The sequence below is a fragment of the Amphiura filiformis genome, chromosome 17 (assembly GCF_039555335.1).
Source record: "Amphiura filiformis chromosome 17, Afil_fr2py, whole genome shotgun sequence".
Classification (NCBI taxonomy): Eukaryota; Metazoa; Echinodermata; class Ophiuroidea; order Amphilepidida; family Amphiuridae; genus Amphiura; species Amphiura filiformis.
The window spans coordinates 12,860,960-12,885,641 of record NC_092644.1 but is presented as its reverse complement, the minus strand read 5'-3'; the positions used below and the strand labels follow the sequence as shown (position 1 = coordinate 12,885,641).

Sequence of the window (24,682 nt, the reverse complement as noted above, 5' to 3'; positions counted from 1 at the left end):
CCGTCGCTGTCTTCCTTGGAGCCAATGGCTCCAAGATCACCCGTAGAACGGGGGTAGACCGGGACAATCGCCCGCTTCGTGAGAAGCTGTGTGATCCCTGTCAGTAGTGCCCGACGCTGGGGGCCGTCTGACGGCACTACTGTGGACCTCTGAAATGTGCAGACGAATGTGGGGAGACTGGGTTGCCAGTCTGTAACCCCCGCTCACCACTGACCATCCCCAGGCGCTCAAAGAGATGGTTTCCCACCTCTGGGTGAAAGCCATAAGCGGTGCAAATCCACTGGGAGATCCCCTGTGGAAAAACGCTGAGCCCCCCAGGAATGCTCTGCCTAGCTTCCCTTGGAAGAGCGCTTGCTCTTCTGCGGGGCTTGCCAGCTGTTCCTGTGCTACCCTTGCGCCTCCCAGAAATGGGTGCTGCAGAGGTAGTGGGCTCGGGTACTGTTGGTGGTGCACGGCCTGCTGAAGTCGGAGCTCCTCCCCATGGTAAGGGCAGTTTCCGACCTCTTCAGAGTGCTCCGTTGGTAGCTTCTTTGCACGGTCCTCCACCGAGCGCAGAAGCATCCAAAGAAAAAAGGACCCTGCCTTTCCATCGCGTTGAGCGATTGGAGTGGCAGGCCCCTCCCCGCGCTGAGTGGACACCCTATGGGCTAGGCCCATGGAGCTCTCGTTGAGGCTAGCTGTTAGCACCGCTAATAGGCTCACCTCGCGGAAGAGCTCAGATGTTGTCTGAGCGTGATACGCTTGACGACATCTGGGTCCCTCTCGGATCCCCTCAGGTAGGTCCCGTGGTCCTCCCACGTTACACGCAGAGGAAGCGTGCAAGCACGCGGCGTCATAGCTCTACTGAGCTCGACAGCCCCACGATATCTACCCGTGAGGTTTGCCGGAATGAGAGTGCAGGCGTCCCCTGTGAGGAAGCAGCAGCTGAGCATCCTACTGAAAGGATCCCTGGTCCTCCTCCATGGACTCCCCCTTAGGGGTGTCCGGAGGAAGATCAGTGCTGTTGCTCCCTCGCGGGGCAGCGGGGAAGGAGATTGTAGTGATGTCACTACCGGACTCAGCTTCCGACTCCTTTCCCTCGCCCACAGTATCCGTATCATGCTCCGATGATGACGGTAACTGAGGACGGGCATCTGAAAGCGGGTAAGAAAGCATAACCACTGTGTGGCTCGCCGACTACCTGCCAGCAGAAGAGGGAGTACTCCGCAAGACCCTGAGGTATCCGCCATGGCACCACTGGGTCCGCATGCTCTCGCAGCCGTCGTCCTAGCGCTAGCAGCACGGGCCTACCCTGATCAAGATCTGGGTTAGCCCCATGCCGGCTGGCCTGGTCAACAGCTGATGTTGGTACTGCGTGGCCATCGCTGGCGACACTTGCCACGGTGCTAGGCCGTGGAAGAAACACCCTGCGGCGGGTACCACGGGCATACCCAGCCGGCAGCTGACCCTGAAAGGATCCGCCACCAGGGTAACCCCATGGTACTGCAGTACCAGCACCGCCTCCCCTTGTTGCCACAGAGACTGTGGCGACTAAAGGCGAAAGTGCTGCGGTACCGGTCGCGGTATCAGCGTGGGTACCCGTGAGGGTTCCCAACTGTGGACCGCTGTACCCTCGCCACACTGCGTTCCCTGTTTGGGGGATCAAGCTGTGTGCTGGCGTGGTACCGGCGCGGTACTAGCATGGGTACCCGTGAGGGTTCCCGGTTGTGTACCGCTGTATGCGTGGTTCCAGCGTAGGTGCCCGTGAGGGCTCCGGCTGTGTACCACTGTACCCATGCCTCACTGCGTTCCCCGCCAGGGGATCAAGCCGTGTGTATGGGTACCCCGCTATACCGGCTGTCCCTTGGCTAGAGGGAGCTTGCCTAGTACCACGGGTAGCTGAGCGTGCATAACCCCGATCAATCACCTCGCCACCTGAATAGGCAGCGTCAATCAATGGAGCTATGCCCTGTTGATTTGACAGTGATCGATCAAGAGAGGGTAATTGACCCATTGACGGTAATGGATCACCCACGCTCCGCTGGCTCTCGAGGACATAAGTGGGTTGTTGATCAGCTAGGCTGTTCAAGCTACTTACTGTACCCTCTAGAGCTTCGCCCAAGGTCGCTGTGTGTGGCGGACCACTCACGGCAGCTATGGCGGGTGCATAGCGGCTACCACTGAAGTCAAGCCGTGGCTCGTCTTTGTAGCTGCCACCGAATGCACCTGGGTCGCTGTCCCGTGAGAGACTGCGAGCCCAACCCCTGAATAATCGCCAGCCAGTCCCTGTGGACAGCCAGCAGCTATTCTAGGGCCCAGGGTATCACTCGGCGGTCCCGCCATGGAACGCTGCCGTGTGACAACCCCAGTTGGTTCTGCTAAGACTACACCCACAGCGTTAGCCGCGGTATCGTCTCTGCTGAACCCATGCATGCTAGGGTTCAACCCAGGCAAGCCCGGGTACCCTTGCATGCTGCCCGTCGCTGGCTACTACTGTGGCTGTTTGAGCCCGTAGATATGCCTGCAACAGACGGGTGTCCTCCTGCTAAAAACCCGTGAGGATTTTCGCTAGAGGACTGGTATCCTCCTGCTACAAAACCCGCTAGGGTTTTCGCTGGTGGTTACCGCTCTGCTGCCTGCTACTTTGCTCCGACGTATAGTCAGTGCTTTCGCTGGCTGCTGAGCCTTTGGACGCTTAGCAGTCCTCGAAGGAACCGCCTGCTTGTCCGGGGACCGGAGCCCCTTAAGCAGACCTGCCATGACCCATAGGGGCTGTCACAGCAGAATCTACCGTGTCGACTGGTATCCTCCTGCTGCAAAACCCAGCTAGGGTTTTCGCTGGTGGTTACCGCTCTGCTGCCTGCTACTTTGCTCCGACGTATAGTCAGTGCTTTCGCTGGCTGCTGAGCCTTTGGACGCGCTAGCAGTCCCCGAATGAACCGCCTGCTTGTCCGGGGACCGGAGCCCCTTAAGCAGACCTGCCATGACCCATAGGGGCTGTCACAGCAGAATCCACCGTGATCGACCTTACCAGTGCCCTTGGTAGATTTCTTCTTCGTCTTATGGCGATGACGGAGCCTATCCCAATCGTCAAGCTGGAACTCGGAGAGTCCTAAGCAAAAGAAAGACATCTAGAAGATCGTGAGCACTCCTGTGGGTGAAACAGAGCGGGTGTGGGTCCCGCTCCGTCACCAGGGAAGGGCAAGCCCGACAGGGCCGAGGCGAAGCGAGGAGAAAGGGAGGGGGCACTACCCCCCCAACACGCGACTCAAGCCCAGTAAGCAAACCTGAGCACGGAGGCTGGTCGCTAACGTTAGTGGTAAAGTAAGGACTGGCTAACTTTATTACTAAAATGTCAGACGGGTCCCTACCAATCCCCACCGTATGAATATCTGATTAACTCGTCTTTATTGGACGGTAATGAAGACATAACGATAGAGTAATCACCCTAACATAGCAACAATAACCTACCGTACATGAAATACAATGTGTATGTACAAACATCTATTGTAACTTACAGGCTGCAATGGTTGTTTTACGTGGGAAACAAAATGAATGGCGTCAACGAAGCGGCCATTTTGAATTGCTCGTGTGTCCCGTATACAAACGGAGGCACGATATGTAGCTAAGTTTTGGATCGCTTTTTTTGTCACTTTTTAAGCCAGAAAATGCCGTCAAAACTATCCTCAGCCGAACAATACCGGTTTGGTTTTACCTAAGGTGTGAAACTACAACCGTATATCTCGCCTTGGTCGAGAAATTGATACACAGTGCTATGAACAATCGATAGGCACGCGTCTGTGTCAGTCGGAGACCAAGGAGGATAAGGGACGATCATATGGTGTGACGTCACCTTTTGGGTGAGTCCACAGGGGATCGGGGTTTTTTTGTTATTTATTCATTTATGTGGGACAAAATGACTATTGGTTTTTCCGCATCTCGGGATCGATGCAAGAAGTATCTTAATCAACATCGAAACGGTAAGATCGACCGTGTACTGAGTCTATTATATTGCACAGTTTAAAATACATTAATACATAAATATAACACTTGACAAAATAAGAAATTAAAGATATACAATGTGAAGATAAAAATACACTAGGAACCGGGATAAAGCCAATGTTTCAGGCTTATTTCCAATGGGGTCCTTGAAAGAAAGATTTTGGCAAAAAAGGCAAGAGTATAAACAAAAGAAGAAAGAAAGCACACAATGGACAACAGACCCCACTGGAAATTAGCCATTACTGAAAAGTTTCCTGATTGCACTCTTGAAATGATTAAGATTGGGGATATTTTTGATGTCATTTGGAAGCATGTTCCAATCCCAAATTGCACTGTAATAAAAAGTAGTGCCAGCTGAACTTTTGATTTTAGGCACATGGAAATTAAAAAGCCGCCTTCTAGTATTATAGTTGTGAATTTCTGAGGTTTTGGTAAAAAACTGGCACAGGTAGGGGGCACTTGACCCATAATACATTTTGTGCACATGACATAATTTTAAAAATTTTACTCGACACTCTACATTTAAAAAATTTAGACTGTTAAGTTCGGTTTGACCAATATGTGACCGGGGTTCTAGATGTAAAATATAGCGCACCATTTTATTTTGAGTGATTTGAAGTTTGTTTTTAAGCCGTTGACTGAGACCGGAATACCATGAAGAAGATGAATAATCAAAGTGGCATTGAATTAAAGCGGAACACAGAATTTTGCAACAGTTTTGGTTGAGACAGCTGCCATTGCGATACATAAATTTCATCCTGGAATTTGCCTTTTGAATAATATTGTTTGCAATTGCTTCCCCAGACACAGATTGGTCAATGTTAATACCCAGATATTTCACAGACTCCTGGCCTTTGATAATCTGGCCAGAGCATTCAACAGAAAAATTGTCAACATTTTTATTTTCCTTTTGATCCGAAGATAATACTTTCAGTCTTGCCGAGATGTAAAGACAATTTGTTGTCTACCAGCCAATTGCTGCAAGACTCAAGAACTTGGCCTAATTTTTGTGATATGACACTAGGATCTGTATGAGAAAATAGGATTGTACTGTCATCTGCATACAACATCAATTTACAGTCTGGGTCTATACTAATGATCATATCATTAATGTAACATAAAAATAAGAGTGGCCCCAGTATGCTACCCTGGGGCATACCACATGAAATATTAAGGGATTTAGAATTAGCATTGTTAATTTGAACTATTGCCTATTTGAGAGATATGAATGAAACCATTCAACAGATTCAACTCCCATTGCATTTAATTTCTCACATAAGATTTGATGGTTGACCGTGTCAAAAGCTTTTTGGAGATCAATCATGATCATGCCTGTATATAAACCACGGGAAGGTTGAGTTTTGATATGGTCCATCAAATGAATGAGACAAGAATCTGTTGAAAACTTACTTCTGAAACCCGATTGGTGTTCATACAAAATGTTATTTGATGTCAAAAATCTTCCAATTGAACATAAATTGATTTTTCAAGAATTTTTGATATTGCACTCAAAACACTTACTGGTCTGTAATTACTTACATCAGTATTTTTGTTCTTTTTGTAAAGAGGAGTAACTTTAGCCAATTTTAGCTCGGTAGGGACAGTACTGGTCATAATCGATAAATTAACAATGTGGGTTATAGGAACTTTCAAAACTGAGGCACCATCCCTTAAAAACCTTGATGGAATGTTATCAAGCCCAGTGCTCTTATTTGGGTTGAGATTGAGCAGCTCCTTTTCAATAAACTCTTCACCAACACACCTCAAGGAGAATGAGCCGACAGATTTGTCACGATAAAAATTCTGAAAAACTGCAGAGGTGGTAGTGTACAGATTCTTTGGAGAAGGCAGTTTCTCAACTAATGTGGAAGCAACACTGGTGAAGAATTCATTAAAAGAATTGGCTATTTTGTGGGGATCATAGCAAGTGACACCATCAATATCTAAAACAACTTTGCTACTCTCTTTTCTTTTGGAGCTACAACCAAGCTCTTTTAGGGTCTACATGTAATTGGCTAAATTAATTAGACATGTAATTGGCTAAATTATATTGGCTAGAGACTTGAAAATGGCTATATAAATCAATTTGGTAGTCAATTTCATAAAAATGAAAAAAAAAAAAAATGCATTGCGCATATGCGTGTTGAATTGCAGCGTCACTGAAATTGCGCAATATTATGCATGCCGTTGCCAAAATGCAAGTTTGACCCCCCTAAAATCACACTTTCTGACAAAATTCATCTTTTTAATGTTTATGATTTTTTATGAACATCAGTCGTTTACTTTTTCAGCACCCTCACAAAGTTGGTAAATATCATATTTTTTCCATGGGGGGGGGGTCAAAATCCAATGTTAGGGCACTCATTTAGCTACAAAATGACACCAAACACACTACAATAAGCAGAGATATATTAATTTGAACGAGTCTCGATTTGGAAAAGCGTAACAAAACCACCATTTTTGGGTGGCGAGTTCAAAACGTGTGGCCTTATTACAAAACAACAGGAAAATCATACAGTTCATTTCTGGTCAATTGCAGCAGGCCAGTTGAGATAATCAATATTGGTACTTGAATGGCATGACTCAGTGACTTCTGCTCATTGTAAGACTGACAGGCATGACTCAGTGACTTCTGCTCATTGTAAGACTGACAGTGTTGTAAACCTGATTGCATAACATTAAGATTGCCAACTTATCCTTTGTATTTGAGTTGTCAAATTTACGGATTAGTTACCGGTACTGTAAAATGAAGTAAACAGTATTTAATGTCAACAAAACATGCTGCTGCGGCCTGCGGGTCTATGCCTGTGTGTGTCTGAGGGCCGATGACACACATTCGATAGGTGTACCGGGTACGTATGTGTATGCGTGATGGGTGTTCTTGGACCCTGGGAGCTGCCATTTTGGACAGGCTAATTATGAAATGAAATGATTAGTTTCCCGTCACATTTTTTTTCAGTGAAATATGAGGTCAATTTCATTACCAAGGCCTAACTGGTAATACTTTCAATTTTTTATTATCATCATGTTGATCATTGCTCGAGAAGTCTAGCCAAGAATTTGCTCACCGATAGCTTCACAATCTAGGCTAGAGACCACTGCATTCAAAATCTAGTCGGATTTGCTGAAGCATGACACCGTGTAAAGCAACATTGGAAGTTCAGAAATAAACACAGCCGATCACGACAGGTGATCGCATCAAAAATGTTGCTAAAATTAACATGGTCAACAAAATTGCAAGAATCTAAATGGATTCTCGTAAATATTTCAATTGATCATACAAAGTTATGGCGAGAATCATGGATTCTTGCAAAATTCTACTGGGAGAATCCAAAAGGTTTCTCACACTTGGTTGCAAATTTCTGACCCTGATTAACAGAATAAATAACCTCTGTTGCAAGAAATTGCACCGCTGTCCGACCAAAAACGATAGCAACGCACTCTAGCATCGAATGCGTATAACTATCGTGTGCAAATTCAAAGCTAGAGTTCACGAGTAAGTTGATCATGGCATGGCACAACCTCACATGACCCCAAGTAATAACTAAAATGTAGTAAAATCATGACTGGACTTGCATGCAAGCAAGCAAGTTGCAGCATCTGAAATCAGGAAGTGACTGATTACACCGACACCACACTGAATGACAGTGTCAGTGACTGACATGACTGAGTGAGTGACAGTTCATGAGTTGTAGTTTTTGTAGAGATCATGGTCATGATGTGACTTGCAAAAACTTTAATAAAAACAATCAATTTGACAAAAGAACATACTCACCTTCCTACGAAATTTTCCAACACACTACTTTTACCAGCACTCTGTCCACCGACTACAGCAATTTGAGGTAAATCCAGAGATTCGTACGAGATTCCGACTGCCGCAAATGCATCCTGAAGTTTGTTGACAATCGGAATCAAATCTTCCATACCACGATTACCCATGATTGAAATATGTTCCTTTCACCAGCCACCACTACATTACAATTAAATAAACACGCTGAAAGTATTAGGTATTTGATTATTATTCGCAGACTGCCAAAAAAGAGAAAAACAAACGTCAAATTGAAGGGAAGTATCTCAATGTAATTCTCCGTTCACAATATTATCGGCCATCTTCATTGATTGATTGAATTTATGCGTAATATAACGTATGGTTTACGTACACATATATTCTTGCTTATATTTAAAATTTAGCATATCAGAGCTTAAAAATATAATTTTTTGTATGTTTTAAATATAAATTTTTATTTCTTAACATGAAATTTCTTAAAAATAACGTATTATAGATGATTTAATTCATACAATATATTTTCACCCAGCTAAATACTAATAAGACAGCATAAACCATACGTTCAAAATACGTATTCGCATCCGATGTTTTGCCCCTAAATTATTCTCGACCTCCAATAAGTTCCATTAAGTGAGGCGTAAGATACTTGACGAGTTAAAGTTGAAGGATACCAACTAAATTATACTATTAATTTTTGACGTCATAGAAGGATGACTAATGTATCAGCAAGTGGTCAGAGGGAATGAGATCATAGTTTAGAAAGTCCTTTTGAAACTACTGAAACAAAATTTATAGTTCTTGGAATTCTTAAATTGTTGGGCGAAACCTGTTTGAGTAGCCTAATGCAAAAACAAGTTTGAGACAGAAATCTGTTGAGCGCAACTTCCCAAAAATGATGTCGCTCAGCCTTGAAAAAAAAGGAAAAAAAAATTTATAAACAAAACTACAAAACTACAAAACAAAAACAAAAACAAGCAAAAAAACCACCCAATTATTAAAACTTCCGGCACAGGAGCTCACATGCATAAAAAAAATTAAAAAAACAAAACAAAAAAAGCTCAGTGCACACCCCGGGACACACACAACCCCCTCAGACTTGTAAATACCTCTGATGTGATGTAGGCTTGTCCTGCTTAGGGGTGGTGCAATAATTATGTGTACCCCTGGGGGGGGGTGAATTCTCAAAATGGTCTGCCAAAAATCGCTTGTCCCCCCTTTGGCCGTGCTAAAAACCTTTGCCCCCCCTTCGACGTGTAAAAACCTTTGCCCCCCCTTTGACGTGCCAAAAATCTTTGCCCCCCCTTTACACATGCAAGATTTTGGGGAACCCGAATTTAAAACCTTAAATTGTCTTAACATATAATGCGAAAGAGCTTAGCAGGAAATTTTGCATATTTGAACGTGTTCAGAACGTTTTCCACGCCTTTTAGGGCGTAATATAGAAACGGTGCCCAAAATATCTGTGCCAAAAATTGCTTGCCCCCCTTTCGACCAGCCAAAATCGCTTGACCCCCCCTTTCGACCTGCCAAAAATGCTTGCCCCCCTTTTGGCCTGCCAAAAATCTTTGCCCCCCTATAATTCACCCCTGGGGTACACATAATTATTGCACCACCCCTTAAGGCCAAGTAAAAAATAAAACACGTTTCACGTCCGGGTTTTCGTAAAAAAGGAGGAAGAGGGGCTTTTTATTAGCTTTTATTTTCTATTTTTATCGCAAAATTGGTGTAAATACCCATACTTAGAGCTGTTTTAGCGTACATAGGGAGCCTACAATAATGCCTGGAAAAAGGAGGAGGCCCTTTTTTATTTGTTGTTCTGAGAGTTCCCAGCAAACATTGTAATATTGGCCCAGTAATGGCTTAAACCGGTCTACTTCTGGCAATACCGGACACGGCTGACGGAATAACGCCAGTACAAATCCGATACTGGTTAATGTTTGGCCGCCGTTTTCTTATCAGGATAAGATGTGCCGTACTTGGTCCATTATTGGGCCCCAATTGAAGACTACCTGAATATGGCATCGAGCCGGCATGTACATACTGGCCCAGTTGCGGCAGAAACTTGGTGGCCGGGCTTGTAGGCCCCGAGTACCGGCCCTGTATTGGCCCAATGTTGCATTAATGTGGGCGTGGTTTTGAAACCCTGACATTTTTTACTATCAAAATACAATATTTGATCATTATCATCTTCATTTTGAAGGGCCACATGTTATTATTATTATAAAGAAGAGGCAGCGAGTTTACGCTTGTTCCGAATATTTCATTTACTGCCTTGTAAAGAATCTACGTGAGCAAGGCATAATTGTTATCTTATGACACCATAGAATATATATTTCATTTATCAATGGCTCAGTTTTGTGAGCTTAGTTTGTTATCGAACTTTAAATACTTTGCACATCAGGTAATACAAATTCAATGCTGAGTGCAAGTAAGTTTCCTTTTCAAAGAAAATATCTGGTTGAACAGGTGAAACTGACTGCGTGAACCGGGTAAAAGAGGAATAGAAGAACACTGCACAGCTAGACGTGGACCAAAAATAAAGAAATAAAAAGGACCAAAATTGGACCATTACCGTTTACTTACGGTTTCATAATGGGAATATATTGGCAATATTATATTGGCCCAGTACAGTATTGAATAAATTGGACCTGTACTGGACCAATTTCAACCCATTTTGGCCCAGTGCTGGCAATAGCCTATCTATTGGGCCAGTCGAATGCCCGTGTGCACGACCGTACCGGACCAATACAGGCTGCCATTCTTGGTCCATTATAGCAGCTTTTATAGAGCCAGTATCGGGCCGATTGTATAATGTTTGCTGGGTTACACCCTCTCTAATGATCACAAAACCTTCCTAAAATGTTTCTTGTATCTTAACAAGGCTATAGAAAGCATCCCAACTTCCTAGACATATTTGTTGAAAAGTTATAACTGAATTTCAAAAAAATAAAAATATAATTGAGGAAACCTCAAAAAAGGAAGCGGGAGGGGACGTGAAACATGTTTATTTTTTTATTTGGCCTAATAGCTCTTAATCGGAGTACAGCATCCAGATCCAGATCCAGAACGAGGTCCTCATTCTCCCCAGGGAGGTCACACCCACGCACAAGAAAAATACCTGGGTCTGGATCCGCCCCTGTCATTATACCCCCTCTCACTGACACCAGACTAGTTAAAGTTTTTTGAACACATTATCTGGAATGAGGGCTCTCAACACTCACAGTCATGGTCTGCACGGTACGGCAGCGAGAATTTTTCATAGGCTCTACATTGTTGTAAATCATTGACTTTGAGAAAAATAATAATATAAATTTTTTAAACTAAATTTAAATTTATTCCGCGTTAAATTACTTTTAGTAGGTGAAAATGGAATAAATCAAAATTCAAAAATGATGTAGGCCAAAAATGGATTCCAAACTTGGGGCAATTCGTCAGTGCGGCCGCCGTCACTGAGGCGAAATTAACTCATGGGTATCAAATCATAGACCCTAGAAATTACACTATGATCAAAATAGTATGATGTGGAACATTTTCTCACGCAGATATCTCCGTAAGATTGGGCAAAATCTTTTTCTTTTCCTTCCTCAAAAAGTCTAAGGCACGTGCCACTGAATTGACCTCCTTAGTCATGTTCGTATTGGGCCACAATTTGTAGCTATTTGTTTTGCCCTAACTTCAATAGCTAAAAGGTTGAAAATTGATTGACAAAAAGATTCGACTGAATATTCAGTCGAAAACACTTTGTCCTATAAACTGCACTAATCGGCAAAAGAATTGAAACTCAATATTTTTGACTGAATATTCTATCGGCGAATTTAAGAGAGACATATAGGGCCTACATGTAGGCCCCTCTGACTAAAAAGAAGATTGCAAATTTTTAATTTCAATTACAGTTGTGATAAGTCAAAGGGTGTTTACCGGGCTAAAAAGATGATTGCCATTTTTTTATGTCGTGAATCTAGTTGGTTTTTTTACTCAGACGGGTGCGACAAATATGCTTTACAAAACACTACATGACCCCCCCCCCTTTTTCAAAGTTAATGATGCGTCCCTTAATTAAATAATTCAGTCATAGGGTTAAAGTTCAAGTTGTCGCTTTGGCTATTGAACTGCTAAAACTGAATTTATACTACATCGCTGAGCGATAGTGATTGGTTTTTAGTCAATGATGAGGTACGCTTTTTGATGCGTTGGGAAAAGCGCGATACCTTATTGGCCAAATACCAATCGCTCGTCGCTCAGCGATGGAGTATAAATTCAGCTTAAGTTGTATAATTATATCATAAGCGAAGTGCTATGTGAAATGTATCATGACATAGAACTTCAAGTTCAACTTTTTTTCGTCTTTGAAGCAAATGAAGTAGGCCTAACCTGCTTCATATAGGCTATGTCAGAGGCCTACCATGGAGGAAATACCGGGTTTAAGCATACCTCTTACTCTGTATGCACCAGAGACGGCCATCAAAGATATTATAGGAGAGAAAATTGCTGACACGTCTCTCAGAGAGGTAAGTAGGGGCTAGGCTGTGCAATATTCCCGGGCAATATTGTGTATAGGCTCCCCCGGTTAATTGGTGAATTCTCAAATTAAATGGTCCAAAAATCGCTTGCCACCTTTTGACATGCCAAATAATCATTGACTCCCCCTAGACATGCCAACCCTCTCTTTACACATAATGCCATATTTTGGGAACCCCAATTTATAACTTTAATTTATCTCATGTGATGCGATGTTTCCCCGGGGATGTTTCTACATCTTTTTTAGTGACCATTCAATATTTATACCAGGGGTAGTTTGACAAAAATCGACCCAAAATTGCTTCCCCCCCCCCACCCTCACCGGGCCACCTAACCCTTTTACCATGCCAAAATTGTTTACTCCCCCATCTCTTTATGCCCTTCTGGGAGGGGGCAGATCTTGTTATTGATTGCGTTTTGATATTTTTTAAACTTAGGAAATAGATGATTCTTTTTACGTGGTCGATCTAGGAAAAGCAGTGGAGCAGTATGAGACATGGATGAAATGTATACCAAGAGTCCATCCATTTTATGGTAGGAATATTTCAATCATTTTAATAACATTTAAAAGGGCATTTCGTGATCCACAGCATCATCCCCTCAATTTGCTCCAAAAAATTGAGATTTATATACCACTGGATACCATAGCTACATATTGTTTATCATGTTTATACACAAACAAGAATTCCTGAAAAAAATTGGTGTCAGTTCCAATTTACAATGTAATTATTATTTGAATGTAATGTTAAAGATGGAATTGCATGAGAAGTTTTGCACTGCAGCACTGACAGGAACATTTAGTGGTAGTTCATTTATCATTAAATAATTATACACTTACATACGTGTTTTGGCGCAGCGTCAGCCTTCTATTCTAGCTAAAAACGTTTTTAAAATTAAAAAATATGCAAATGAGGTAGCTAATTTGCACATTTTGCGACAAAAATCACATGGGGTCTTAAGACTGCCCCTTACCACCATCCCACCGAGTTAAATCTCTATACGCCTCACCAGTTCCAAAAAATGGCAAATAGCCTTTTAAAATAAACAAATATGCAAATGAGGTGGCTAATTTGAATATTTTGCGACAAAAATCACGTGGGATCTTAAGACTGCCCCTTTACCACCACCATACCAAGTTACATCTATATACCCCCTACCAGTTCCGAAAAATGGCAAAAGGCGTTTTTAAAATAGAAAAAAAAGGGAAATGAGGTGGCTGATTTGCATATTTTGTGACAAAAATAGCATCTGATCTTAAGAGTGCTCTTAACCATCACCCCACCAAATTACATTTCTATATAGTTCCGAAAAATGGCCCAAAGCAATTCGACAAATAAAAAAAATAGGCACATGTGGTGACTAATTTGCATATCTTGCGACAAAAATTGCATCGGATCTTACGACTGCCGCTTACCACAACCTCATCAAGTTACATCCCTATACGCCTCACCAGTTCTTCGAAATGGCAAAAAAAAACACCCAAAAACAATTTTTAAGTTAAATATGCAAATTAGGTACCTAATTTGCGCCAAAAACTGCATCAAGTCTTAGGGCAGCCACTTACCACCACCCTACCAAGTTATACCCCAATACACCTCACCAGCTCCGAGAAACTACCGCTTACCACAACCTCATCAAGTTACATCCCTATACGCCTCACCAGTTCTTCGAAATGGCAAAAAAACACCAAAAACAATTTTAAGTTAAATATGCAAATTAGCTACCTAATTTGCATATTTTGCGCAAAAAATGCATCAAGTCTTAGGGCAGCCACTTACCACCACCCTACCAAGTTACACCCAGATACACCTCACCAGCTCCGAGAAACTAACCTGGAAGCCGAAGGCATTTAAAAACAAAGTTCACACAATACAAATGTATAAGACCCCATTATAGCATAAGGCAATTTATAAGTCATTTTAAAGGATTTTAAATTTGACGTATAAAATTTGTCTATAACACAGGGAGATATAAAATGTAGGGATTTGGGTACTTTTTGTTCAATTTTCACAGAAATTGAAGGATTTTGCATATAATTTTGTTTGTCTGTTTACCCCTGGGTCGCTGAAACAAAGAATTATATTAATTAAATCACCTAATTTATTATTAATAAAGGACCAAGAAAGATAAAAGCAAAAGTATGCTTCATTTAGTTAAAACAATAGTAACATCCCTGTTGTGTACAAAAATATAACTCTATACGACAATGCAAATCAGGATCAATTCATGGACTAAGTGCACAGGGAAATGTTGAGTATGTAAATTAAATGGAACAGCCAAAATGCCAATGGGTATGTAATTTAACTAGAACAGCCTTAAATTGATATCGATATTAATATTGACGTCACAGATTCGATTTGTCACGTGATCGTCAAACCTGTACTAAAGGTGTCAGTTCTGCAGGAACTGACACAAAAATTTCTTGCAGATTAATTCGTTTAGCAAAAATATTGTGAAATTTGAATATTAATACACATAACTCGCAAACGCAAAATCGGAATCAACTGACATTTTGGGAATAAGCTTTCTTCGTGGATATATATCTACTGAAAATGTCATAAAAAGAGGATGCTAGGATCACGAAATACTGCTTTAATATTTGTACCATGAAGTTCGCACAAATTAACACACTGTAGGCCTACAGATGATTCTTTTTTAAGGGATCTAAAATTAGCGTTTATTGCGTTTCGACAGTATTTTTTGTGGGACATGAGAGCACCTCAGACCTATCGAATTGCATTCTGAATACACAGCATGTCTTTCTGATATCAAATAATTTTCCTTTTTGAAAATCACAATATAATACAAATTTTATGACAAATTATAAAAATTTGATATTTTTCACATTTTGATATATAACAGTCCTCGAAGTAAATTATATAAATCTAATGACATATTCTTAAAGTGTATGTAGCAGGGAGGAAAAGCCGACGGTCAATTGAAAATTTTGACCTTTCATATTGAAGATATGGATTTTTTCCCAAAAAGACCTAATTTTTTTTGGTGTTTTGGGAAAAAAAATCCATATCTTCAATACAAAAGGTCAAAATTTTCAATTGATCGTCGGCTTTTCTTCCCACCTACATACACTTTAAGTTTAAATCATCAGATTTATAAAGTTTACTTCAAGTAGGCCTACTGTTAAATATCAAAAATATCAATTTTTAATGATTTGCCATAAAATGTGTATTAAATTGCGAATTTCAAAAAATCAAAATTATTTGACATCAGAGTGACATTCTTCGTATTCAGAATGCAATTCGATATGTCCGATGTGCTCTAATGTCCCACAATAAATACTGTCCAAACGTTCATACCCCAGCCCTTAAGTAGACCCTAACCGGGATCGGGAATAGTTTAGCACTACAAAAAGTGATATGAAAAGGGACAAATATAAATTTGAACGCATGTTTTCATTTACAACGTGTCAGGTGTTCAAACATCGCAAGTTTTCTGCACTTTCCATGTGGATATTAGCCTATATCACGATATCATGATATAACGCCAAGCTATCTTTTGTACAGGCTGTATAAAAATGATTGGTACCCATCAGTTTGAATGTTTACTGAAAAGCCTGCTTCTCCCAAATGTAACATTGGATCCTCTTGAAGTGGCCACAATATTGTTATAGTTCTATGACAATTTTACCATTTACCTCTACAAAATTGGTGAATGTTGTATTTTTGATACGACAGTCTTGTTAATAATCAGTGGAAACTGTTGGGTACCAATCATTTTGATACAGCCTGTAAGTGTTGGAATGATTGATAAAAATTGATGACCAAAATACAAAGTACAATACGCTGGCGAAGTTACGTAATAAATCGATTAACTACCATAGCAATAGGTGAAAACAATTTTGAACATATCGCGCTGCACTACAAGCAGATTGAACTAATCACCTGTGTATGTCTGCAATCATAGATTGAACACAATACTGGTCTTTTCAAAGATGCTCCTCTTACAGGTGCTAGTGATTAGCATGATATGGTTCAATGCAGAGGTACCGCGTGAAAGTATCAGTGCAGCGCGGTATATTCAAAAATTGTTTTCACCTATTGCTATGGTAGTTAATCCGATTATTACGTAACTTCGCCAGCGTATTACTGAAGCCTAAGTAGACAAACACAAAACCAACCAACCAGGCAACCACGACCATCTGACCAACCAACTGCTCAAAAAATAAAAATTCCTTTAAAAAGGAAATGGGCGTACCTACCAAAGAAAAGTGTCCATGATGTATAGGGTATTTTAAATGTTTGACATACGTATTGGAAATAATAGCAGGAATGAGTGAACTGGGACATAAATAAACAAAGAAGTGCTTAAGTGTAATATTTTACGATTTGAAAAGGTTAAGTGTGATTAAAACGCATTTTTTTTGTATAAGCAAATTAAAGCAAAGCATAACAAAACACTATGTTTGGGCGTTCTTCAAGACTTTCAAGATCAATGTTAAGGTTAGGATTATGGATATTTAGGTTTATTAGGCTATGGTTCGGGACCCGGGGTTTGGTTGGCCGATAATTATACTATAAAGTTGTTCCTAATGTTCTCGTTTCGAGTATAGTTTTGTACAGTTGTAATGGCATTTAAAAGCATTAAATACACCAGGCACAAAAAGAAACTAGTCAGTTATATTCATCCTTGCTGTTCAATAACTTGATAATTTTGGATTATTCTGAAATATACAGTTTGTTAATTGGACTTTTCTTTCTCATTTGACACCCTGTTCGTGAACATTGAGCAAGAATTGACCAAGATATGCGCCTTCAAACTCTCAAACCCCAAAATGAAAAGTTGCAATTTTAACGATTCAATTGTGCCTGTTACACTGTGTGCTTTATTGATTGGCCCGTGGTGCTTGTGTGCAAAATACGAAGAAGTTCCCATTGAAAATCGTTGAAAATGCAACTTTTGATTTTGGGGTTTGAGGCTTTGGAGGCGCATATCCATGATATCTGGATCTGGATCTGGATCTGGATCTGGATTGGTTACTCCGTATAAGCAGGTACCTGCATCTCAACAGAGGTTTTGACCTTTGAATCCTAAGCTTGGTGTGCGGTGCAAAAAATAATCATATCTTGGTCAATTCTTGTTCGTTTTTCACGAACAGGGTGACAATTGAGAAAGCAAAGTCCAATTAACAAAATGTATATTTCAGAATAATCCAAAATTATCAAGTTATTGAACAGCAAGGATGAATATAACTGACTAGTTTCTTTTTGTGCCTGGTATACGATTTCGGTCAGATTTGAATACATTTTTTATTTTTTGCCAAAAATGATAAACTATAATGTTAGTAACAACTGTCAAGAAGGAATTGTTATATTATATTGTTATACTATAAAAATTCCTTCTTTGACAATTGTTACTAATATTAGTTCATCATTTTTGGTAAAAAAATAACAAAATTATTCAAATTTGATCGAAATTGGACCGAGGTAAAATTAATGAAAACCGTATCCACTTACTATTATTTAATTCTCTTATTTGGAATCAGTATGAAAGATGCATGAAAATGAGTACAAACAAGCAGTATTGGTTCAGTGGTTCTTAAGATAGCTCTTGATATTTTGAGAAAATATTTCAAAACTTGAACTTTTTCCGTTGAAGCGCATGGCTAGCACGCAGAGCATTAAGACATTAATTCAAAATTGCTCTGTTGTAGCTTATTCTAAGTTATAGACTACTCCGTAGTCCACTTGCCCATTGTGCATACTCTGGATATTGTATTTAAGCTTAAAACTCTGATTTAATTAATTTGTGCACAATTGATAGATTTTCACAACTGATCTTTTCAGTCACTGTACTCCCTCTGTTTGTTAGCTTCCCAAGTGATTTTTAACACGGACTTTCGCGATTGATAAACTGGTAGATTCTAAAATCAGAATTGTTCAGTATTGAAGTGCCAATATAATTATGACATTATGATGCATTCGATAATATAAGCCTACGTACACTTTACTTTTACTGTCACTAAATATAATTATATAAACTTTTTCATAACAATTTTATACTAGTATTTTGATGTAATAAATATCAGTATAATTTCGAGTTCAACTGAATGCTTTCATCATGATTAATAACATGCTTTTGTTGATCAAAAATCGACTATGGCATAGTCTAAGTTGACACAGGTTTAAGCAAATTCATTTTAAAACATCGTACATTATGGCTTTAATTTGATACAGGTGACACCAGAAACACGTCACGAATAAAATGTGTCAACACAAGACAAAATTAATATTCGAGCTAGTGAAAACGTTCCAGGTGAGCGAAAAATAGTGTAGTGTATTGTAGTGTTGAAGTTAATTCATTTTATCAGCACTAGCCTACGTATGAATATGCACTCGTAAATTGAATATTCATTTTTATTATCAATATATAGCAATGAAATGCAACCACGACAATCCACTGGTCAAAGTACTCGCTCAACTTGGCACAGGATTTGAATGTGGGAGTAAGGTAAGTATATGTATTGGACTATTCCAGTTGAAATCCATACACCCCTATGGAAGACATGACCTTAATCTCCCACATAGGGGTGTAGATTTCAAATGGGATCACCCATTCAGGTAACCCTATGAAATTCACATTCCTTGTGTGGAAGATTAAGGTAATGTTTTCCATAGGGTGTATGGATTTCAACTGAATATTCCAAATAGTTCCAGGTTTCGAACTGGGAAACATCGGGAACATAACTACTCCAAACAACTAGGCAAGTTGATGAAAACCTTAAGTGTGAAACCTTAATTGTGAAACCGAAACATTTTAAATAGATATCTTTAAAAGCCAACATTATATTTTATGAGTTTTCTATCATTCGTTATATATTCTGTACATTCTTTACTTATTTTTTCAGCGGGAAATTCAAACTGTTTTAGACTGTGGCGTGAAACCGTGTGACATCATTTATGCCAATACCTGTAAACAAGAATCGTACGTCAAATTTGCACGACAGAATGGCGTATCGCAGATGACATTTGACAATGAGGACGAGTTGTATAAAATAAACAGGGTCTATTCTGATTCACGGTATGATCATGCATGGCACTGACTTGTTATGGAAAGAGAGAGGGTGAAGAAGGGAGGGAGGGAGGGAGGGAGACGGGGTCCCTAAATTTTCCATGGGGGGACGTCCCCCTAAAAATCATAACAGAAGAAAAAAAAATAAAGCAAACATTGAATGTCCTGCTGAGACTGGTATACTAGTCTCAGATGTCCTGTTCATCTCATATTCCTTTATAGCCCGAAAGACGTGTTTTGGGGCCAATATATAAGCCCAAAGTGTTGGGCGCTTAGCGCGTACTAGCAATTAAATAGCAAATTGAAAAATTCACCTTCATTTTGGGGCTAGGATAAAAACATTTTCACAAATGCAGCAGTAAAACCGAAACAAAATATGCTCGTCATACACAACATTTAAATGCTTCCACCGCCGCCACTGAAAACATAGGGACAGAAAGCTATACTTTAAATAATGAAACACTTTACATCCTGTATATATATAATAATCTAACATTTTCTGGCAACCTTTTCTAACCTTCTGCGAATAATGTAGAAAACGTTTTGTGCTTGCTGCATGGGAAACAAACAAATGCAAATATAACGTGCACACATCGTCACTGATGATTTTAAAACCTCATCATCATTTCGTCATAAAAAGTTCAGAAAATATAGTCCTTTTATGCAGCTTTAATTAATACTTTTCATATATTGTTGGATTGTCAGAATGTTCAAAGTCATGTCATAAAACGTAACCACAAAGTCGTCTGAATATAGATTGTTGGATTGATGCGAAACTCGGTGGATGTGATTTCCATTGATCCCTTTGTTTGTACAAGTACAAATTAAGTATAAATTAAATGTAGACTTATTTAGGGGTACTATACCCCTGCCTAATTTTTGTGTCTATTTTGCATTTTTCTCAAAAATTATAGAGCATTGGTGACAAGTAAGATATGTATATTATAGGGGCAAGGACTACAACTGCTACACTGGAAATTTTATTTCAGCACAGACAACAGTAGTGGAGTTATAGCCAAAAATGAGGGAAAACCAACATTTGATCAATAAATCAGTAACTACTTGCGTTGAGTTGCTGAATTTTCAGTGCAGTAGTTGTAGTCCTTGCCCCTATAATATACATATCTTACTTGTCACCAATGCGGTATAATTCTTGAGAAAAATGCAAAAATAGGCAAAAAATTGGCCAGGGGTGTAGTACCCCCTTAACACACATTTTTCAATTTAGCTTATAGTATGTCATTGGTGGTATTCGTGGTAACAACATTTCCAACCCGGTTAGTTGTGCATGTGCTACACACAACAAATTATTAGCATTCCAAGTACTTGTCAATGTAAAATTATGAAACATGAATTTCATCCATGGTGTTGCCTTTTTAAAGACATTTCTTGTTTTCACTCATTTCTTACGATATAGACTCGTGTTGCGATTAGCACCGGATGATAACTCGGCACTGACACGCGTCAGCTTCAAGTATGGATGTCCCCCTGCCAATGCCCAACATCTTCTCAATGTTGCCAAAGGACTAGGTTTGAATGTGGTCGGGGTAAGGTAAGGAATAATTCTCCGATGGGGTCATTTTTACACCATTTTACACTTTTATACTACCTCACTGAGCGATAGCGATTGGTTTTTAGCCAATGAGGTAGAGCAATGTTTATTGCTAAATTGTGGGATATTTGTGGGATAGGCTTTTACGACGGGAATTCATAACAATGAGTGGGTTTTTAGCGGGTTCGCTGTCGGACAAGTTTAGAAATGTCAAGAAATTCAAGATTAAGTTCCAGTATTGATTTCAATAACTATAGGTATGGGTATATATTTTGCACGATGTATGCGTTTGAATACATCCAAAACAGACGACAATTACTTGATAAATAAATTGATTAAATCTCAATTTCCCTTGGTAACTGTGATTTTGCAGTTTTCATGTGGGGAGCGTCGTCCAGAATCCCGAAAGTTATGCCGACCCGATCAGGGCAGCACGCCGTGTCTTTGACTTGGCCACTAAACTCGGGTTCCAAATGGAGATACTTGACATAGGCGGAGGCTTTCCTGGCGATTTATATGCTCAAATCGTACCACCTTTTCAAAAAGTAAGAAGAAAATACAAAATAATATCACTGTAATTTTATATATTATTTTAAAGAATATTGGAGGAATGATACCGTCTCAAATTTGCGGTGGTGCTTATCTTGAAATTAGTGCTAAACCAGATTCGAAATGTTATGAAAACAATTTAAAATTACAAAACAGTTGCACCCGCGTACGGGTGATTAATCAGAACAGATTGTTGAGAGCATTCACTTCAGTGCCAAAGAAAAGAAAATCGTCCGCGTAGTGCGTAGTCCGGAGCATAATTATGTCAGCAGTGATCCTATATAAACACTGACTGCTATAAATATTCAAGTTGAATCTCATGGTGCGTGCATGCATGATTTCCTTTTATTATTTCGGTTTATTTCTGCAGTTCGCAGATGTAATCAACAGAGAACTAGAGCAGAATTTTGCGGCTTCAGAGTTTCCTTCTCTGAGAATTATCAGTGAGCCGGGACGCTACTTTGCAGGACCAGGGTATACCATCGTATTGAACGTTATTGCGAGACATACCATCGACTACTGTGACGATGAAGGTTAGGGAGTTTTTAAGGATTTCAGAAAGATTTGACACTCACTCAGTGCATCTTAATACTTGCGCAGTTATATTAGAACCCGCCTCACACTATCGTGTTTGACGTTTTCGTCAAAGTATCAAAATACCGGTTCAAGTTGCCGATTTAATTACACTTTTATACACTAACATATCAATTAAATATGGGTATCAGTTATCTAGAGACGCATAATTAACTATGGAGGGTGTGGGAAAATTGGTCCACCAGATTATTGTTGTCTCCACTTCCCTTCCCCAATGAGCCTGAAGTTAATAATGTAGTTTAAAATCCACCATCCTACACACTACCTACAGAAACGTGTTTGTGACAGAGGCCTAGTTCAAACTCTTCCTCATTTCTTCACCTGCATTGCTAGTGACGAACAAATCTTTGACAGCTTGTCCGATTCCCGAGATCCGATAAGCCAAAACAATAAACCCTATAAGATTAACACTATAATTCGAATCGATGATTTTACCCTTATTAAAATATCCTATACCTAATTCTAATTCTTAAACACTTAAGAAAGTTCCTGCAATCTTACTTAAAATAATGATGTCGCCCGTGTTATATGAGACGATAGAAGCACGACAGCAGCTACAAACAATACTTTTATTTTCAGTCTTGATGAACAAGAAGACAACATTGAGCACATTCGAATAGATTTTTGTAAACCGTTCATACATTTGTATTCTTTGAGCTCTTTTTATCTCCCCGCTTCTTTATTTTGTTCTATAATACTTTCAACAGATGATGATAAGAAGGCCCCAGAGTTCAGATATTACCTGAACGACGGGCTATATGGATCTTTCCTAAACACCTCCTATAAACCGGTTACGCTGATACCAGCATTCCTTAAGGTAAGCGCAGCGGCGGGAATAAACTGCTATTCCAGTAACTCTGTCAGCATTTGCTGTTATCTTTGTTTTAATTGTTCTTTATTCAGTAATGTTTAGTACAGGTTATCTTCAAGTTGTGAGCTCCCCTGGCGATATCTCGTTATAATTAATCATGGTAATTGCTACAACTGCAATGTGTCCCCAATAAGGGTTAAATATAGAATGCGGGCTAGTTGTAAACTTTGCATTTAAAAGGAAATCTATCCAAATTCTACATGTATTCTGTTTTGGGACACCCTGTATGATGGATTTGATAAAGTACTATGTGCTAGTATTAAAAGTAACTAGTTGCTTTGACATTTCTCTGTGATTTTAATAGGAACGAAATCCAGACGAACCCAAATATTCATCAAGCATTTGGGGTCAGACGTGCGATGGACTCGATTTTATCACCAAAAGTTGCACCATGAATAAACTGGAAGTTGGCGAATGGGTGTTTGTTGAAGGTAGATATTTTGGGGTCTTTGAACTTTCTTTTATAGTTTGTTTTGCTTTACTTTGTTTTGTTTTGATTTGTTTGTTGTTTTGTCTTTATATTATGTTTCCACGTGTGTGTTGATTTTGGTTTGGTTTGTTTACATTGTGCTCTGTTTGAATTTTTGTCGCTTTTGTTGTTGATTGGGTTTTTTTATGTTAGCATTATACGTCTTTTTGTTTTCAAAATATCGAGTTTTATGTTGGTAGTGAATATTTGTTGATAGGGTAGAAATGCTATATTTGAAAAGTATACAAATGTCTAGTATAAATGCAACAGATACAAGATAACAAAATGCTAAATGATAAAGATTTTGTGTTTATATGTCTGAACGTTGAACGTCTGTAAAATATATTTGCGCGAATCCAATGGGTCATGCCAAGTATCACTTAGGGACCATTCAATATTTACGACTGGGGGGAGAGTTTTGAAAAGTAGAGGGAAGATTGAATTTCATATTTCCCAGGGAAAGATCAGACAGCAGGCCAGACGGTAACATGAGTAGGCTTATTTCACCTTGGAGACATGGATATATCTTGCAATTGTAAATATGGGCTAACTTTCCAAATATGTAGGTCATCCATGTGCCCTCTCAAGATCCCCAACAAAATTCGGATTCTCCCTTACTTAAAAAACCCCACTCCCCTGGCCACGACTTTTTAGGGGCCAGCAAAGGGGGCAAGGCAACTTTTAACTTGGCCAGAGTTTTCTGCCCTCTTGCCTCCCTGGTTACGCCACTGTCAAGTATAAAATATAAATATAAACACCGGCACTTGGAATAGTCGGCAGGGGCCCATAGCATCGGGGCCCATCGCAGGCAAGCAAGCTTGACCACGCTCATTATACTGGTATCAATCTTTGTCAATTTAGAGTGTTTGGTAGCACATTTGGTATCAAATTGGAGCTAACAAGATTCTGCACACGACCCGTGTATAGGACGGGTTACTCAAATGCGGACTTTCTATATTTGAGGTGTTTATGTCCTTTCTTCTCCCTTATCGTTCTTTCATTATCATGATTATTAAACTCATACTTCAAAAGAGTATTTGCAATTTACTCATCATTTCATAATTATACTAATTATTCTCGATTTTTTTGCAGCACTTGGTGCATACTCGATGTCTAGTTGCAGCAATTTCAATGGGTTCAATACTCCAGCGTGCTATTATGTCGCTCCTAAACATCTAAGGTCAGTCAATGCTCAAATCATACTAAAATTAAAGTTGTGATGTATTTATTAATTTAAGGTATTCAACTTATTCTTAGCGTATTTTTATTATAACATTGCATAGCATTTATATACCAATGAAATTGGGTTTCGTTTTTGGTATTGGTAATGAA

At 39.7% G+C, this 24,682-nt stretch overlaps 2 protein-coding genes across 6 annotated transcripts in view; one reads left to right on the top strand and one right to left on the bottom strand.

Annotated features, from left to right (window-relative positions):
* The window catches only part of LOC140136955 (dynamin-1-like), a 105,042-nt gene extending 96,938 nt beyond the window's left edge, over nucleotides 1-8,104 (bottom strand). For all 4 annotated transcript variants that reach the window (XR_011856793.1, XM_072158614.1, XM_072158616.1 and 1 more), the window contains exon 1: nucleotides 7,757-8,104. Coding sequence is in view for 3 of the 4 variants with exons in the window: in XM_072158614.1 (XP_072014715.1) it covers nucleotides 7,757-7,920 (164 nt within the window). In the remaining variant the exon portion in view is untranslated. The remainder of the gene's footprint in view (nucleotides 1-7,756) is intronic.
* The window catches only part of LOC140136957 (ornithine decarboxylase-like), a 33,273-nt gene that overhangs the window by 5,798 nt on the left and 2,793 nt on the right, over nucleotides 1-24,682 (top strand). The window contains exons 1-10 of one of the 2 annotated variants that reach the window (XM_072158620.1): nucleotides 12,127-12,276; nucleotides 12,724-12,820; nucleotides 18,678-18,754; nucleotides 19,152-19,324; nucleotides 20,733-20,867; nucleotides 21,241-21,412; nucleotides 21,787-21,949; nucleotides 22,718-22,827; nucleotides 23,186-23,312; nucleotides 24,443-24,530. In XM_072158620.1, the coding sequence (XP_072014721.1) occupies nucleotides 12,172-12,276; nucleotides 12,724-12,820; nucleotides 18,678-18,754; nucleotides 19,152-19,324; nucleotides 20,733-20,867; nucleotides 21,241-21,412; nucleotides 21,787-21,949; nucleotides 22,718-22,827; nucleotides 23,186-23,312; nucleotides 24,443-24,530 (1,247 nt within the window). In that variant the 5' untranslated portion in view covers nucleotides 12,127-12,171. Of the gene's footprint in view, nucleotides 1-12,126; nucleotides 12,277-12,723; nucleotides 12,821-18,677; nucleotides 18,755-19,151; nucleotides 19,325-20,732; nucleotides 20,868-21,240; nucleotides 21,413-21,786; nucleotides 21,950-22,717; nucleotides 22,828-23,185; nucleotides 23,313-24,442; nucleotides 24,531-24,682 lie in introns of those variants that run through there. The other variant, XM_072158621.1, reaches the window with a different exon arrangement.